This window comes from Papio anubis, chromosome 2 (assembly GCF_008728515.1).
Source record: "Papio anubis isolate 15944 chromosome 2, Panubis1.0, whole genome shotgun sequence".
In the NCBI taxonomy this organism is placed as follows: Eukaryota; Metazoa; Chordata; class Mammalia; order Primates; family Cercopithecidae; genus Papio; species Papio anubis.
In genome coordinates, this window is record NC_044977.1 from 67,052,732 (window position 1) to 67,072,510 (window position 19,779).

The following is a 19,779-nucleotide window of genomic DNA, read 5'->3' on the forward strand; positions in this document are numbered from 1 at the left end:
TCATATCTTCTCACCTCAACCTTACATTGAGTTTTCCCTCCCTCACACTCAATGGCCTTGCTTCCTGTTGCACTTATAAAACTGAAATAAGGAATTTCCAGAGTCCCACCAGTTACCTACTGCCATGTACATGTACACACCCTGAATTCCCACCTGTTATCACAGATGGAGCTATCCATGCTCTAGTCTATTTATATACTAGATTTGCCATTTGATCACCTACTCAAGAGTACCACTTGAGCAATTCTCCCTTAGAAGTAAGCTTCTAGTTTACTTTACCTCAAATATATTTTCAGCACAGCCATTCATTGGACAATTCTTTTAACACTTAAGTCTGACAGTGTCACTCCTCTGCTCAAAACTCTGCAATCCTAGCCAGGTGCAGTGGCTCACGCATGTAATCCCAACACTTTGGGAGGACAATGTGGGAGGACTGTTTGTATCTAGGAGTTCAAGACCAGCCTGGGCAACAAGATCCTGTCTCTACAAAAAAATTAAAAATTTGCCAGGCATGGTGGCGCAAGCCTGTAGTCTCAGCTACTCGGGAGACTGAGGGAGGAGTACTGCTTGAGCCCAGGAGTTCGAGGCTGCAGTGAGCCATGATCACATCACTGCACTCAGCCTGCATGACAGAGTGAGACTCTGCCTCAAAAACAACAACAACAACAACAACAACAACAACAACAACAAACTGCAACAGCTCTGGATTTCACTTAAAGCCCAAAGCCTTTACAATGCTCCACATTGCCCTACATTATATTTCCCCCATTTCCTTTACCTCCTCCTCTCCTTGATCAGTCTCCTTTAGCCACAGTAGCCTCCTTGTTAGTCTGTGAAAGGGCTAAACACACTAGTCCTACTTAAGGCTTTTGCAATGAAAGATTCTTCTACCTTGGCCAGGCGCAGTGGCTCATGCCTGTAATCCTAGCACTTTGGGAGGCCGAGGCGGGTGGATCACGAGGTCGGGAGATCGAAACCCTCCTGGCCAACATGGTGAAACTCTGTCTCTACTAAAAATACACAAATTAGCTGGGCATGACAGCGCACATCTGTAGTCCCAGCTACTCAGGAGGCTGAGGCAGGGGAATTGTTTGAAACCAGGAGGCACAGATTGCAGTGAGCCAAGACTGCACCTCTGCACTCAAGCCTGGTGAGAGAGCGAGACTCCATCTCAAAAAAAGTCTTCTACCTGGATTTATCTTCTATATACTGCATGGCTGACTCCCTTACTTCTTGGGCCTCAATCAAATGTCACCTTCTAAATGAGACCTCCTCTGACCATATTATTTAAAATTCCAACTACCTAGCCAGGCATGGTGGCTCACACCTGTAATCTCAGCCTTTGGGAGACTGAGGTGGGAGGATCACTTGAGCCCACAACTTTGCAATCAGCCTGGGAAACACAGTAAAACCCCGTCTCTCTCTCTCTTTTTTTTTTTTAGATTGAGTCTTGCTCTGACACCCCGGCTGGAGTGTGGTGGCACGATCTCAGCTCACTGCAACCTCTGCCTCCCAGGTTCAAGCTATTCTGCCTCAGCTTCCTGAGCAGCTAGGATGACAGGCGTGCGCCACCACGCCTGGCTAATTTTTGTATTTTTAATAGAGATGGGGTTTCACCGTGTTGAGCAAGCTGGTCTTGAACTCCTGGCCTCAGGTGATCCACCTGCCTCAGCCTCCCAAAGTGCTGGGATTACAGGCGTGACCCACTAGTGCCCAGCCCACCCCGTCTCTTTAAAAAAAAAAAAAAAAAAACCCAATACCTATTCACACTTAAAAAAAAAAAAAAAGTAACATGGGAATTTGAGGGGAGCGGCGGGGAGGCTTTCTGGTAAAGACCTCCCAGAAAGTCTACTAGACAAATTCTAAAACAGCTGTAACATTCTCCACTCTTAACTCTCATTTCCCTTACTCTTTTTATTTTTGCATTGCCATTACTACCCAGTAACATAATATATAACTTATTTAATCATCTGTCTGCCCACATATTTATTCACACACACACACACACACACATAAAACAAATGCAAAGTCTGTCAAGTAGTAGGCACTGAATAATTATCTGGTGATTGAATAAATTAATATCCTGAAGCCCACTCTGTGGGAATAATGTTTACAAACCATCTACAGTAGAAAAAAGAAATCAGGCAGAAAAAATGCCACCTTCCAAGCAGATCTGGGAATTATGTGTAGAATTGTTTTGGCAATCAATAAGAGAATAGCCGGGAGGAGTCACTCACGCCTGTAATCCCAGCACTTTGGGAGGCCAAGGCGGGCAGATCATGAGGTCAGGAGATCGAGATCATCCTGGCCAGCATGGTGAAACCCCATCTCTACTAAAATACAAAAAATAAGCCAGGCAACGGTGGCGCGCACCTGTGGTCCCAGCTACTCGGGAGGCTGAGGCAGGGGAATAGCTTGAACCTGGGAGACAGAGGTTCAGTGAGCTGAGATCACACCACTGCACACCAGCCTGGCAACAGAGCAAGACTCCGTCTCAAAAACAAACAAAAAAATAGGGGAACAGATTCATATTTGAACTGCAATGCATAATAAATATAGCAAGCACATACATAACCACAAATGCCAGGTACTGTTCTATGCACTTTGGACATACTAACTCAATCTTCAGAAGCATATGTATGAATTAGGTGGTACTACTCTCCCCATTTTATTAACAATAAGCAACTTTGAAACAGGTTAAGTAAGGTTAAATAAGCTGCCCATAATTGCACAGTTAATAAGTAACAGGGTTAGGATTTCAATCCAGGCATTATGGCTTCAGAATCCATACTCTAAATACATCATGACATCTAGTTATAGGAATATTATAGTAGAGGAGTGTCCAATGTTTTGGCTTCCCTGGGTCACACTGGAAGAGAAATTGTCTTGCACTACACGTAAAATACACTAACACTAATGATAGCTGACGTGCTATTTTTTTAAAAATCGCAAAAGTCTCATAATGTTTCAAGAAAGTTAATGAATTTGTGTTGGGTAACATTCAAAGCTGCCCCAGGCTGCACACAGCCTGCAGGTTGTATAAGCTCGGTATAGGCCAAAGAAAAGTTAATGCAAACACGCATCCCTAAGCTATTATGTGGTAAGAAAAGATATATAAAGAATTTAGTTGTCCTAAGGGAGTTCACAATCTAAACAAAAAACATTGGCACAGCAAATTTTATATATGATGACGGAAGTGGGCTGAGTCACATCTAATTCAGGGTCAAGGGAGGTTTTCTAGAAGAGATGACCCCTAGCATGTATCTTTTAAAATGAGCACAAAGTTGCCGGGCGCGGTGGCTCACGCCTGTAATCCCAGCACTTTGGGAGGCTGAGGCGGGCGAATCGCGAGGTTGGGAGATCGAAGCCATCCTGGTTAACACGGCCTAATCCTGTCTCTACTAAAAATACAAAAAATTAGCTGGGCATGGTGGCGGGCACCTGTAGTCCCAGCTACTCGGGAGGCTGAGGCAGAATGGCGTGAACCCGGGAGGCAGAGCTTGCAGTGAGCCGAGATCGTGCCACTGCACTCCAGCCTGGGTGACAGAGCGAGACTCTGTCTCAATAAATACATACATACATACATAAAGCACAAAGTCAAGAGCAACACAGAAGAAGAGAGAAAAAATGTGCACAAAGAAAAAGTAAGGTCTTTGTTCCAGCAAAGGGAATGAACGTTATGTACAAAGTCACTGGGATGACGGAGTATGAATTTATACCAGAGAACTGAGTAATTTAGGAGAAAAGAAAAACACAGGGAACAAATAGAAAATTACCAAATTAAGTAGAGTCACAATTATTTATGCCTTAAATCTCATAAGAAACTTAAGTTTTAACTTGAGCAAGGGAGAAGGTGCATAAAGATTTCACTTACGGGAATAACACACTTACATTGTAGCATGACTACCATTAATAGCATGTATTAGACAAGACTAGAAAGGGCAAGCAAAATCAAGTTAGAAAAACCTATACAAAACCCAGGCAAGGTGAGGATGAACAGATACTATCTACAGATCCATAACCCAATGTTGTCTGTGAACCTTCATGTTCATTCCCACATAATGCTGCACCATTGCAAATTCTCATCTCCTCTAGCTTAAATATCATAATAGTCTCCTGAGTGATTTTCCTAATTCCTTTGAATTAGACTCAATTTCTCCAGGGCAAAGCTCTGATTTATCTTTTCTCTGCTCAAAAGTCTTCATTAATTTCTAATGTCTTTCTAAAGCCAAAATTCTATGCATTAGCAAGACCCTTCCTAATTTACCCTAATTCTTCCTCCACAGCTCTGAACTTTACTATTCCTTTGCTCACTTTTCCCTCTGCCCAGATTAAGTTAAAACGCCTCCTTGCACCATGATGCACTGCTAAATATTCCTTACCATAAATAAACTTTTTAAGTTACTGCTCCCAAAGCACTTTAACTTCCTTAAAGCAACTATTATATTCTTCCCCAGACCATAATCCCCAGTTCTATGTCTCTTTTTCCTTATAAGATCAGGTTCCATGATACTAGGCTAACAGAAGCTACAGCATCAAGAAATATAAGCATTTCAACAATTCAAAGATCTTAGTAAGAACAATGAACATCTCACAATAATAGAACAAAGGTCAGTGCTAAGTTTATCTGGACCTTTAAAGGTCAGAAGGTGATTCCCACTGACACAGTAAGTTGCCATTATAACCTTCACAACAGTTTAAAGACAATAATTCTAACACATTTTATCAGTATGATGAATTACAGGTACTGTATACACATATATGCTGATTACAGCACACACTAATGAGTTAGCTCCCCAGCTCTTGGTTCCCATTTTCTTTAAAAGGTACTGAATACACATGGATGGGCCTCCAGTAGCCAGCTCTGTTTCTCTCATCATCCCACCTGACCAGGGCTAGGCCAATCAGTTATTTTCCTCCAAAAATGTAAAATATGGAAGATACCAAGACTGGAACTCAGTCCTTCGCTAGAACCTGAAGAACAAGTCTTAACAACTTCCGCTGCTGAGGTCCCTGGGCTCCATCCTCATACCTTTTCGCTTGCTAGCATAGCTCAACCCTTGTTTCTAAGTGCTACTTCAATATCCTTCTAATAAATCTTTCTTTCCCTTCTTTTCTAGTTTTCTTTTGGGCTTACGTGAACCACAATCAGTTGTGCTGCTTGGAAGTAAACATTTTAAAATGAATTTGATGCATTCAAAAAGGCAAGTATTATTTTGGGACTAAATCTTAAATGCTTTAGCTTAAAAGCAGAAATCTGAGCTGTGAAGAAAGGAAAGGAAGAAGAGGGAGAGAGGGAGGGAGGGAAGGAGGGAGAGGGAGGAAGGAGGGAGGAGGGAGGGAGGGAAGAGGAGGGAGGGAGGGAGGGAGGAAGGGAGGAAGGAGGAAGGAGGAAGGGAGGAAGGAGGAAGGGAGAAGGAGGAAGGGAGGAAGGGAGGAAGGAGGAAGGGAGGAAGGAGGAAGGAAGGAAGGAAGGAAGGAAGGAAGGAAGGAAGGAAGGAAGGAAGACCCCTTTGGGCTTTCTAATTATAATTTAGAAGTTATTTCCTATTTAATATTTAAAGTGCTGTGAGACTACTAAATTAATTCAAATCTGGGTGGACATTCCCAAATGAACCATTTAAAACACTCAGTCCAGCAGACAACCCAATGCCTTAAGGTTCACCAAAGTATTCAGAGAATTTAAGTTTAGTGTGATTCTCTGCAGGTAATCCTACAGAATGTTAAAGATCCTCTATGTTGTTACACATATTGGCAATCCTCCTAAGACAGATTACTACCAATAAAGTAACTTTATTGCTATTTTCCTTTCTTCCTAGAAATTTATCCCTTTAGTTTGATAAATTTTCTTTTCTACCCTTGACTATAAATTGATGAATTTTACATTTGTCCAACGTAAGTATCCTAGATCTTCAAAATACATAAATGCTCCTGCATCAGACCCAAACACTGATTTTCCTACATAGAAATTAGATCTGAATTTACTATGTATATATTTATGAATTTGTTTCTAGTCTGAAAAAGGCTGTTCATTTCAGCCAATCATATCTATAAAAACTATTTTATTTTTAATATACGCTTTTTACCTTTTAAAATTACTAAAAAGGTAAATGCTTAGTGAAAATACAAATTAAGAAAAATTAAGCTACTAATGATGAAACTTTGTAATTCAGAAACAAAAACATTCAAACTGAAAACCAAAAAGCAAAGGTAATCCAAATTATTATTTTAAGTGGCTTCTGGTGTTTCTCTTCCAAGCATATTATATCTAAAAAATCTAAATCCCTTAACATACAAAGATTTGCTCAAGTGTACTTTCATTTTTCATGGTGACTTTTTAAAAAGCAACTTACTAAACGATCCACTTCCATTTTTTATTTTACTGAGTGCACACAAATATTAAGTATATTCTAAATTAAATGCTGTATTACTCGGGATAGAAATGAAGGGACTGTCATGTCTTCCTTTGATGAACTACTGCACTATTTAAATTGTTTTAAACAAAGTTTCCTAGTTTTGTAATAAAAAAAGTATTTTAAATATCCAGCCATGTTTTTTTTTTAACAGTCTATGCCTCATCTCAATACCAAATTCAGTGATTTTTTAAAAGGGCACATTAAAGAAACCTTATTCCAGCTGGGCACCGTGGCTCATGCCTGTAATCCCAGCAATTCTATGAGGCCAAGGCGGGTGGATCACCTGAGGTCAGGAGTTCAAGACCAGCCTGACCAACATGAAGAAACCGTATCTCTACTAAAAATATAAAATAAAATTAGCCAGGCGTGATGGCGCATGCCTGTAATCTCAGCTACTCGGGAGGCTGAGGACAGGACTGCTTGAGCCTAGGACATAGAGGCTACAGTGAGCTATGGTCCCACCACTACACTCCAACCTGGGTGATGGAATCACAAGGTCAGGAGATCGAGACCATCCTGGCTAACACAGTGAAACCCCATCTCTACTAAAAAATACAAAAAACTAGCCGGGCGAGGTGGCGGGCGCCTGTAGTCCCAGCTACTCGGGAGGCTGAGGCAGGAGAATGGCGTGAACCTGAAAGGCGAGCTTGCAGTGAGCTGAGATCCGGCTACTGCACTCCAGTTTGGGCGACAGAGCGAGACTCCATCTCAAAAAAAAAAAAAAAAAAAAAAAAAAAGACCCTGTCTCAAAAACAAACAAAACAAAAAAGCAGGGCCAGGAAGAAAGCTTTACCACATAACCTGACTATGCTGGCACACTTATTTTAGACTGCCAGCCTCCAAAACCGTGAGGAGATACATTTCTATTAAGTCACCCAGTCAATGGTATTTTGTTATAGCATCCCAAGCTAAAACAGTAAATCTGTATTTTGAAGGAATAGTGACGTATGATGCAGAAGGAAATAATGATAAAACCACCAAATTATGCCCTGTAGAAGAAGCCTACACCTTGGCAAAATAATATTTATAACCAAATACCCCTAATATTGAGTGGAAAATATGACAAAATTTTAAATGGCAAGGCTATTACATTCTAGGAAAATCTGGGAAGCTCTTAGGCAAGAGCCAAGTGGACAAAGAACAGACAGAATCTGGACATATGGAAATTGGGAGGGAAGAGAGAAAGCAAGTTTACTTCACTCAGTATACCCTTTCACCCACTCACACTCATGACTCCAATCCCAATAATAATTTCTATTATTTTCTAGAGTTAGAAACAACAGCTCCTAGGGGCCGGGCATGGTGGCTCACATCTGTAATCCCAGCACTTTGGGAAGTCAAGGGGAGCGGATCATCTGAGGTCAGGAGTTTGAGACCAGCCTAGCCAACATGGCAAAACTCCGTCTCTACTAAAAATGCAAAAATTAGCTGGGTGTGGTGGCACACGCCTATAATCCCAGCTACTAGGGAGGCTGAGGCAGGAGAATCGCTTGAATCTAGGAGGGGGAGGTTGCAGTGAGCCAAGATCACACCACTGCACTCCAGCCTGGGCAACAGAGTGAGACTCTGTCCCCTCTCCCGCAAAAAAGAAATAATAGTTCCTTTGTATATGAAGACAGGGTTCTATTTTTCATCTACAGTGATGTATCTTTTAACGACAGGGGTATGTTCTGAGAAATGTGTCATCAGGTGATTCCTATGTATGAACATCACAGAGTGCACTTATACAAATCCACATGGTATAGCCTACGATACACCTAGGCTATATGGTATATAGCTTACTGCTCCTAGGCCATAAACCTGTGATGGTAAGTATTCACACATCTGAACATATGTAAAATAGAAAAAGCACAGTAAAAATCCAGTATTATAGTATTATAGGACCACCATCATATAAGTGGTTCATCGACGACTAAAATGTCATTATATGGTACAAACCTATATTCATTTATCTAACCCAGCTCCTATTGTGTGACACACTCTGAGTAAGGGAAGCTCGCCCCCTCAAAACTTACAGAACAAGTAGAAACAGATTAGTCAGCAAACAGCTCTAACAGAAAATGCAACTGATACATGTCAGAAATATGGCAGTTTCGATTGAGAAAAGGAGATCCAAGAAAACTTTTCAGTAAATAATATATATTTGAATGGAGCCATCTGAACAGTCTTAAAAGACAAGTTGAAGGTATCCATAAGGAAGAACATATGAGGCAATTAACAACAAGGTGCTATGAGAATTTAACACCAACACAATAGAGCACTGCATATTCAGTGAACTTCAAGTAATGTGGAAAAGTTACGAATGGTGGCAAGAGAAGACTGGAAAGGTAAAAAGAACACAGGTGAAGAAAAAATTTTAAAGACCAAGACACTACATGGGAGGCTGGGATGGGAGAACTGCTTGAGCCCGGGAGGTTAAGGCTGCCATGAGCCGTGGACACACCACTGCACTCCAGCCTGGGCAACAGAGCAAGACCGTGTTTCAGATAAATAATAAAATAAAATAAACACTACAACAGCACAGTCATCCCTTGGTATACTTCAGGAACTAGTTCCAAGACTCGTCGTGTATACCAAAATCTGCACATACTTAAATCCTGCTGTCAACCCTGTAGAACCCACGAATACAAAAACAGCAGTCCATTGTGTAGGCGGGTTTCACACATCCTACAAATACTGTACTTTCAATCTACGTTTAAGGTGACCCCCACAGTTGAAACCTGTGTTGCTTAAGAGTCAAGTGTATCTGCCTGGCTAAAAGTATAAGAAAGATAGGATAAAAATATAAGAAAGATATTAACTAGCAATGATGTACAAAGGAGACATCAAAGGAAACAAAATAGAGTGACCATACCTCCTAGTTTCCCCAAAACCATCCTAGTCTGTATCTGCACGCCCAGTGTCCCAGCCAGTTTACCACCTCTACCATACATTAACAAAATACTGTTAATAGTTGCATTAAAACATGCTGGTATGAGCCTGGCCAACACGGTGAAACCCTGTCTCTACTAAAAATACAAAAATAGCCGGGTGTGGTGGTGGTCACCTGTAATCCCAGCTACACAAGGGTGAGGCAGGGAGAACTGCTAGAGCCCAGGAGGCGGAGGTTACAGTAAGCCAAGATTGCGCCACTGCACTCCAGCCTGGGTGACGGAGCAAGACTCCATCTCAAAAAAAAAAAGAACAAAAAAAAAACAACCAAACAAACAAAAACAACGCTGGTATGGATTTAGGAGACTTCTCCACCTTATACTTCCAGCTTCTTCCAAAGTTCTTCCAACTTTGTCAAGTTTCCAAAATGCATATATATGATGCATATATAAAGAACAGAGTCTTCACTTTAACATACACTTAATTCTGCAAGATGACAGAAATAACCAATCTCACTTTATCTCACTCTTTCTAGACTCAATGTATCTAACTATTCCCTTTCAAGGCCAGTATGCAGGGTAACCACCAGTGCCTAGGGTAGCTAGCTCCTTTGGGTGCTAAATGGGGGTGGGGGAAGTGGTCAGCACTGCTGTCACTGAAGACTGGTTGGTGTATCAGCAGTGGCCTTTGACCTGGTCTGTAAAACACACACAGCTGCCAGGCTAACAATAGGCAGAGTTTATGGGAAACTAAAGGTTAGGTTAGTTTCCTCATAGTTACCTCTATGGTTACCTGTGGTTAATGAAGCCATGAGGTTACTAACCCATCAAGAAAGTGAGGAATTAAAGGCTCTCTCCCCGCAGGTATAAAGAATGACCTGGCTGGGCACAGTGGCTGCTATCTGTAATCCCAGCATTTTGTGAGACTGAGGTGGGTAAACAGCTTGTGCCCAAGAGTTCGGAACCAACCTCAACAACACAGGCCAGACCCCATTCTCTATTAATCCCAGCACTGGGAGGCCAAGGCAAGCAGATCACTTGAGTTCAGGAGTTCAAGACCAGCCAGGGCAACATGACAAAACCCTATCTGTACTAAAAATACAAAAATTAGGTAGGTCTGGTGACACACACCTGTAATCCCAGCTACTCGGGTGGCTGAAGCATGAAAAAATCTCTTGAACCCGGGAGGTGGAGGTTTCAGTGCACCACTGTACTCCAGCCTGGGCAACAGAGTGAAACTCTGTATCTTAAAAAAAAAAAAAAAAAAAAAAGAAAACAAAACAATGAACCAATGAAGCCAGTTAACAGACCCTATATTTAATTAAACACAAAAACATCTAGGACATTCATATTATTTATTTATAAAAATTATACTTAGTGTCTCAAATAGAATTCTGATAGGTAAAACTAAAAGACTTGGTTAAAGACCTTAACTGGTGGTCTTAACATTTTTTTAAATTTCAGACATCCTAGAAGAAAACTGTAAGACATTTTTAAAATCTGAAGATATGCTTTTTCCTATAAAGCACAGTCTCTCAACCTTGACGCTACTGACATTTGGGGCCAATCCTTCATTGCTGGGGAGTATCCTGAGCAACACAGGATGTTCGGCGGCATCCCTGCCCCTGCCCCCTACCCCACTAGAGGCTGGCAGTATGCCCCCAAACTGTAACAACCAAAAAGATCTCTAGACATTGTCAGCCCTGGTTTAGAACCACTGCTATAAGGCATTGAAAAAAAAAAGTGAACAAGAATATGATAGAATTAAAGGAAAATGTGGGGGGAAAAAAAATCAGATCTGATTTATTGTCAAGTGTTATTATTAGCTTAATTAGACAGCATAGGTCAAATTAAATATTTTATTTATATTTAGATTAAAATATGTCATTTAAAACTATTTTTAAGATAGTAGAGGACAGGCACGGCAGCTCACGCCTGTATTCCCAGCACTTTGGGAGGCCGAGGCAGGCGGATCACTTGAGGTCAGGTGTTTGAGACCAGCCTGGCTAACATGGTGAAACCCTGTCTCTACTCAAAAAAAAAAAAAAAAAAAGGCCAGGTGCGGTGGTTCACGCCTGTAATCCCAGCACTTTGGGAGGCCAAGGCAGGCGGATCACGAGGTCAGGAGATGGAGACCATCCTGGCTAACACAGTGAAACCCCATCTCTACTAAAAATATAAAAAAATTAGCCAGGCATGGTGGTTGTGCCCCAGTCCGTGCCACCGGGAGGCTGAAGCAGGAGAATGGTGTGATCCCAGGAGGCTGGAATTTTGGTATTGAGTTGAGATTGCACCACTGCACCCAGCTCCGGGCTGCACAGAGCGAGACTCCACCTTAAAAAAAAAAAAAAAAAAAAAAAAAAAGCTGAGCATGGTGGCACACGCCTGTAGCGCCAGCTACTTGGGAGACTGAGGCACATGAATTGCTTGAACCCGAGGCAGGTTGTAATGAGCTGAGACTGCGGCTAATTGCACTCCAGCCTGGGTGACAAGGAGACGGGCAAATCACTTGAGGCCAGGAGTTTAAGACCACCATGGCCAACATGGCGAAACCCTGTCTCTACTAAAAATACAAAAATTAGCTGGGCATGGTGGCGCACACCTCTAATCCCAGCTACTCGGAAGTCTGAGGCAGGAGAACTGCTTGAATCAGGGAAGCAGAGGTTGCAGTTAGCTGAGATCAAGTCACTGCACTCCAGCCTGGGCAACAGAGAGAGACTCTGTCTCAAAAAAAGATAGCAGAGGGCAATCTTAAATCTTGTGGGTACTATTTTCATTCCTTCTGTTTTATAGAACTTTATGACATTTCTGAGATCTCAGAGTGCTCTCAGTATTTATTTTCTTCCTATATCCTAAATGGCTTGCTTTGGCATGTTTATTAATAAACAGGCCAGGAGTATATTTTGCGGAAAAAAAGTTACAGCTGGGTGGGGCGGCTTACATCTGTAATTCCAGCAGTTTGGGAGGCTGAGGCAGGTGGATCACCTGAGGCCAAGGTTTCGAGGCCAGCCTGGGCAACACGGCAAGATCCCATCTCATTAAAATAAATAAATAAATAAATGAATGAATAAATAAATAAACAAGGATTCCAACTAATACATAACAAAGATATGCTAGATTTAGAATATTATCACTTTCAAATCTCCAATGAAAGAAATGATACAGGCAATTTTTTTAATCTAGCCAATTTTTTAATCTAGCCAAAAAATCTGAAAAAGGAAGAACGGTATCAATGAGGAATCAGAAGTTAGCACAAAATAAAACAATGCAAATTAAATAAAGCATTTTTCACGTACTAGATTTTCAGATTTAAAAGCCTAATAATGGGCTCTGCACAATGGCTCACACCTGTAATCCCAGCACTTTGGGAGGCCAAGGTGGGAGAACTGCTTGAGTTCTGCAATTCTCAATTGAGACCAGCCTGGGCAACATAGCAAGACCCCACCTCTACAAAAAATTAATAAGTTAGCTGAGTGTGGTGGTACATACCTGTGGTCCTAGCTACTGGGGAAGCTCAGGTGGGAGAACCACTTGAGCCTAGGAGTTTGAGGTTGCAGTAAGCTATGATCATGCCACTGTACTCCAGGCTGGGCCAGAGTGAGACCCTGTCTCAAAAATATATATAAAAATAAAAATAATTTTAAAAGTTGAGTAACGCTTGGTGCTGACGTGGATATAGAGATAACTTTCATACACTGCTAGTTAGCAGAAGCATATACTGAACAAGTTTTTTGGAAGGCCAGCTAGCACTATCTGTCAAACACAGTAATGTACATAATCATGAACCCATAAATCCCATTCTTACATCTGTGCCAGGATGTTAACTTAAGCACTGTTTGAATTGGTTGGTAACTGTAAACAGCCCAAAAAACCATCAAAGAAGACAGGTTAAATAAAGAACACCCAAAACAATAAAATATTATGCAGCCCATGAAGACAATGAGGTAAATTTTTGTGTTTTGGTAAGGTATCTAAATGCAAGCCTGGGTGCAGTGGTTCACGCCTGTAATCCCAGCATTTTGGGAGGCTGAGGCAGGTAGATCACTTGTGATCAAGAGTTCGAGACCAGCCTGGCCAACATGGCAAAACCCTGTCTCTACTAAAAAAACAAAAAAATTAGCTGGGCATGGTGGCACGTGCCTGTAATCCCAGCTACTCAGGAGGCTGAGGCAGAAAAACTGCCTGAAACCGGGAGGTAGAGGTTGCAGTGAGCTGAGGTTGTGCCACTGCACTCCGGCCTAGGCAACAGAGCAAGACTCTGTCTCAAAAAAAACAAAAAGAAAAGAAAAAGAAAAAGAAAAAAGGTATCTAAATAAAGAAAATAACAAAAGGTAAACTGCAGAAGTTTCATGCCATTTTTAACAAGAGGATTAACACACATACACTTATGCGTACAGAAAATTCTATTAAGAATATATAAGAAACAGTATAGTTTCAGTTTTCTTTTTTCTTGTATTTTTGTAAAATGAGACAGAAACATCTAAAGCAGTATTAATTTCAATCCTCTTTACACGTGGGTTTTCCACTTTTATAGCACAATAATTACTTAATTCTTGTGATCCATTACACTCAAAATGCAGTTATTCTCACCGAATTCCTCCTTAACCAAAGTGAAGATGTAAATAGAAAAAGCATGTATCAAGATATTCTCCATATTTTAAATCCAAGTTTTTAAAACTACTTTTAAAATCTTACCGGTTCATCTAACCATCTAATATTTTGTCAGAAATAATTTTTAAGTAACCACATGCTGGCTATGGCACTGATTTTAGCCATATCCTACCAAAAGCAACATAACAAAACCAAAGACCACACACAATATTTACAAGAAAACTGGATGACAACTTAACAAGGTATCATCCCCAAAAACTCTCTAATATGAACAAGCAGGGCAAGACTAGAGAAGTATCAATACCTACACAAGAGGAAAAGAAACACGACTAGACCCTACAAACATGAAAATCTCAAATTCACTAGCATTCACTGATAAGGGTGGTTAAAAAACAAACAAAAAACAAGCCTACATTCTACCTACATTTAAGATTGCTCCTTACAGCAAGAAACACCGTAGTATGCAAAAGCCCTAGAAAAGGTGGACCAGTCTCCAGTTAACAAACCACTCTGAGACAAAAATGGCCACCACCTCAAAAGCCACCCTGGAAGTCACCATAGACAACAGTATCCCTAATAAAACAAAATCCCTTTGATATTTGATAAAAATATCAAATTCCCTTTAGTTGCACAATTTTAAATAGAAATATAGTGTGCCCTCTCTATCTACAAGTTCCACATTCACAAATCCAACCAACTTCAGATTGAAAATACTTAAGAAAAATTGTACTGAAATGTGGAGACATTTCTCATCATTACTTCCTAAACAACAAGGTATAAAAACTATTTACGTATCATTTACATTGTATTAGGCATTATAATTAATCTAGAGATGCACCAAGGATGTGCAAAGGTTACATCCAAATATTATGCCATTTTACATCAGGCACTGATCATCCACAGATTTTATGTCCAAAGGAGGTCCTGGAACCAATCCCCCACAGATGAGACAACCGTACTTTGCTATTAGTTGACAGAAAGCTATCTCACCCTCCCCTTTCCTCCCAGATATACACAAAATTGCAAAAATTACAAATGTTCTTTAAGACCTTGCACTTTCCTTAAATTTCAAATACTTCTACAGCATATATTTTTCTCCAGTTTCATCACCTACAAATGGGAATATCAGAACTACTTCGTAATATTGATGTGGTAAGATTTTTACTTAAATGAGAATAACAAATCCAAGATGCATATATTAACTAGAAAGCTGAGAGTCACTTCAAGCTAAAATACATCTATCAGTCTCATCACCTGTATATTTCAAACTTATGTCTCTACAAAATTACAATTACTTAAAAGTTTTTTTTTTCTTCCTTGAGGTGACTGGAAAACAGTCAAAATTATAAATGTTAAGGGTACATCAGTCATCTATCTTACTGACCCTTCCACACTCAACCTTCTCGTAATTGCCCCAAAATCCCCCACAGTACATGAGGTCAAGCTTAGGTAAGCCACTTGAAAATCTCAGAAATTACAGAAATAACGATTATAAGAGTCCTACCAGCCGGGCGCAGTGGCTCACGCCTGTAATCCCAGCACTTTGGGAGGTCAAGGCGGGCGGGTCACAAGGTCAGGAGATGGAGACCATCCTGGCTAACTCGGTGAAACACCGTCTCTACTAAAAATATTTAAAAAATTAGCCAGGCGTGGTGGCAGGCACCTGTAGTCTCAGCTACTCGGAAGGCTGAGGCAGGAGAATGGCATGAATCCAGGAGGCGGAGCTTGCAGTGAGCTGAGATCACGCCACTGCACTCTAGCCTGGGCGACAGAGCGAGACTCTGTCTCAAAAAAAAAAAAAGAGTCCTACCAAAAGCAAAAAGCTCCAAATTCTTTTTTTTTTTTTTTCTTTCTGGGACAGAGTCTCACCCTTTTGCCCAAGCTGGAGTGCAGTGGTGCCATCTCAGCTCACTGCAACCTCTGCCTCCCGGGTTCCAGCAATACTCCTGCCTCAGCCTCCTGAGTAGCTGGGACTACAGGCACCTGCCACCATGCCCAGCTAATTTTTTCTATTTTCAGTAGAGGCAGGGTTTCACCATGTTGGCCAGGCTAGTCTTGAACTCCTGACCTCAAATGATCCACCCACCTCGGCCTCCCAAAGTGCTGCGATTACAGACGTGAGCCACTGCGCCTGGCCTAAAAGTTCCGAATTCTAACAGTGGTTTTGAAAAGATGCTGGCACTGTTACACTAGAGGAGGAGGATGTAAGACAACTGAAAAAGGGGCAAGTAGTATGTATTAATAAAATGCAAATTACAAGAGGATTTAAAGCCAGTTCCATTACTCATCAGCCGTATAACCTTGCACAAATTATTTAAGCCTTCTAAGACTCAACAGCTTCATTCTTAAAAAAGAGAAAAGACCTACTTCAGATAGTAGTTGTAAAGACTAAATCAGGTTATGTATATGAAATATTTGATAATGTCTGACACAAAATAAATGTTCATTAAAAATTTGCATTTAGGAATAAAAGAAAGGCTGGGCACGGTAGCTCACGCTTGTAATCCCAGCACTTTGGGAGGCCGAGGCAGCTGAGGTCAGGAGTTCAAGACCAGCCTGGCCAACATGGTGAAACCCCGTCTCTACTAAAAATACAAAAATTAGCCAGGTATGGTGGCGGGCACCTGTAATCCCAGCTACTTAGGAGGCTGAGGCAAGAGAATCGCTCGAAACTGGGAGGCAGAGGCTGCAGTGAGCTGAGATTGTGCCACTGCACGCCAGCCTGGGAGACAGAATGAGACTCTGTCTTAAAAAAAAAAAAAAAAGAGAGAGACAGAGACACACAAGTAAATTATAATGAAAGTAGAGTTTTAAGCATGACTGTCTTCTAAGCAACGGTCAAACAGATTATAAGCATACAGACAAGAGAGATACTATGACACGTACAGCTCCAAATGGCTCTTCACTCTACAGAGCCTCTCAATAAAGCTTTTTATGTTTCTAGAAGGGCATGGTGGCGCATGCCTCTGGTCCCAGCTACTGGGGGTAGGGGCTGAGGCAGGAGGATCATTTAAGCCCAGGAGGTCAAGGCTGCAGTGGGCCATGATTGCATCACTGTATTTCAGTCTGGATGACAGAGCAAGACCTTGTCTCAAAAAAAACAAAACAAAACAAAAAAGTTTTTTATTATTTTGCATTAAGTGGTAAGTGATAACAAAAAAGCCCTTCTTCCCCACCACATGTATGCCACATTTTTTTAAAAAACCACTAAGGGCATTATTACTATTATTTTATATTATTAGTAATGTGAGACTTAAATTAGCTATTATTCACTTTATAGTCAATGGTGTGAATTCTCAAAAATATTTAATATTCAGGTAACAGGTTACCCAAGGTATCTGACAGGGATGGAATGTACAAGTGGTTACAAGTAGATTCTACACACATGTATTACAAGCAATGCAAAACCTGGGCAGCCTGACACATCAACAGGACTGCTACTGGGTGAAACCAGAGAGAAGACAGGCAACCGAACACATCAGAGAGCTGGCGAAAATGAAGATCTAAAATACATTTCTCAACATACAATGTTTTTCATAGGCACAAGTAATTAAACAGCAAACACTCTCCTCAATTATCTACACTGTTAACGTTTTAGTCAGTGATTCAGTTTTTTGCCATGGATCCTGAATAATAAACTTCTACATCAAAAAGGGAAAAGACCTTCAGTCTACAAGCAGAGAGAAAGCATGGTGTTCTGTGGACTATAAATTCCTTATCTTCTTACTAATGAGATCTGAAGCTTACTAATGATGTTTTGAAGCAACACAAAGTTTTTGACAGGTGTCCAGTAATGTCATATAGAGTAATAGTCCATAAACATTATGAACCCATACATTCACTGGCAGACACAAAGTGGATCTGTAGATATAGATACACATGTGCACAAAGGTAACACTAACATAGGTATTTTCAGAACCTCTTTATGACTATAAGGAGTTTAGTAGTAGCGGTGACTGCTGTTTCTCATGCAATATAGACAACTGCTTCTCAACTTTTTAATGTCTCCAAACCATTCACTAATTATTAATTACTCCCTAACAGTTAACATCTCACATTATTATCAGACACTTTAACACTAAGCACTATCACCATGCCCCATTCCCCACTCCTAATCGCTACTGCTACAATACCACCCCCAAATAGTGCTGCAGCACAGAGATTCCTCTAAGCTTTCAAGCTGGAAGGAACCTTGGAGATTATCTATTACAAGCCTCTCATTTAGTATCTGAGGAAACTGTGACCAATAGTAATTTAAGTGATGAAAATCATTAAAAGTAGAATAATTAGTTACAGTAACTCCCACTTACGGGACACTCACTATGTGCCCGTCGCTGCATGAAGCACCTTATAAATATAAACTCATTTAATCCCCATAACAACACTTTAAATAGACCTACTTTATTACCTGTATTTACACACCTGGAAATTAAGGGAGAGAAGTCAGCCTTGGTCATATAGTAACTACACGATAAAATTCAGAATTCAAACCTAAATCTGTTTTGTGCTCTCCTGACTGTCCAATCAGAGTTCATTCCACAAGATTAAGTACTTTAGACTTGTTTCTTGAGCCATATTCATTCTAGTTATGCCCAGCATACAGATAATTTTTACTCTCCCCCAAGTTTTCATATCTAGAGCTATGTACTTTATTATTTAAGTCCTCTCAACAGTTGAAACAACTAAAGGTACAAACCCCATTTTTTTAAGTGAGGAAACAAGCTCACAGATAATTTGTCCAAAGTCTCATCAAGAAGTAGCAAAGCTAAGTTTGGAACTCAAGCAATGCTCTCTCCAAGACATGACATTACTCCACCATCACCACACGCTAACTCACATGCAATTAGGAAAGTAGCCAACAACTAGTAAAAACTAAACTGACCATGGAAAACATGAGTTTATTTGGGCACCCAAAAGAATGAAGATAAGAAAAATTAACTCTACTCAGAAAGTTGGCGTGCTTAACTTCCAGTGTACCATTCAGGTTTACACGATGTGATGAAAAAGAAACTATTAATTTTATTCATGTTCAAAGCTTAATAACTTCACTCACTGGAATATTTAGAAGCAAAAGGGCATCCATTCAACTTTTACTGAAAATATATTGTGCTTCCTCTGAGAACCATTGTGATGATAGCACATGAGAGGACTTTACGTGACACACAGACAATTCATATTTTAGTAATTTTAGTATTTATACATTGTAAAGTGACTCAGAAAACATAACTACTACACTAAGCCAATGGCTTCAGATCTTATTTCCCACAAGAACATTAAGGGTAAAAAATTAACACAGAGGTTATGGGGGAGGGGCGCGGGGGACGGTGGCTGAGGGTTTGACCTTTATCTGTAATTTTCTTTCCACTTAAAAACAAATTTGAGGGAAAAAAAACTCAGCTGACCTGAAGAAAAGCATTAAAGAAGTAAATGTACAGATGTTACAAGAATGTGGAAAAATTCATGAACGTAGTATTTGGCTGACATTTTAGAAACAATTTTCAAAGTGTTCAAGAAATATTATGTTAGACAAAACACCACAAAATTCCCTCTAAAGAAATCCCACAGAGGCCGGGTGCAGTGGCTCACACCTGTTATCCCAGCACTTCAGGAGGCCAAGGCGGGTGGATCACTTGAGGTCAGGAGTTTGAGACCAGCCTGGTCAACATGGTGAAACCCCAACTCCACTAAAAATGTAAAAATTAACTGTGTGTGGTGGTGCGCACCTGTAGTTGCAGCTACTCAGGAGGCTGAGGCAGGAAAATCGTTTGAACCCAGGAGCCAGAGGTTCAAATGAGCCGAGATACCACTGCACTCCAGCCTGGGTGACAGAGTGAGACTGTCTCACAAAAAAAAATAAAAAAAGAAAGAAAGAAAAAAGAAAC

The 19,779-nt window shown here is 40.7% G+C and overlaps 1 protein-coding gene and 1 pseudogene across 5 annotated transcripts in view; both read right to left on the reverse strand.

The window, feature by feature from the left end:
• The window catches only part of PPP4R2 (protein phosphatase 4 regulatory subunit 2), a 70,460-nt gene that overhangs the window by 40,190 nt on the left and 10,491 nt on the right, over window positions 1-19,779 (reverse strand). The window contains exons 3-4 of one of the 5 annotated variants that reach the window (XM_031663200.1): window positions 12,228-12,296; window positions 10,625-11,455 (exon numbers count right to left, since the gene is read on the reverse strand). The exons of the other annotated variants lie outside the window; for them this stretch is intronic. Of the exons in view, the coding sequence (XP_031519060.1) occupies window positions 11,431-11,455; window positions 12,228-12,296 (94 nt within the window). The 3' untranslated portion in view covers window positions 10,625-11,430. Of the gene's footprint in view, window positions 1-10,624; window positions 11,456-12,227; window positions 12,297-19,779 lie in introns of those variants that run through there. 5 annotated transcript variants of the gene reach the window in all.
• Window positions 1,817-1,882, reverse strand: LOC116273979 (annotated as a pseudogene).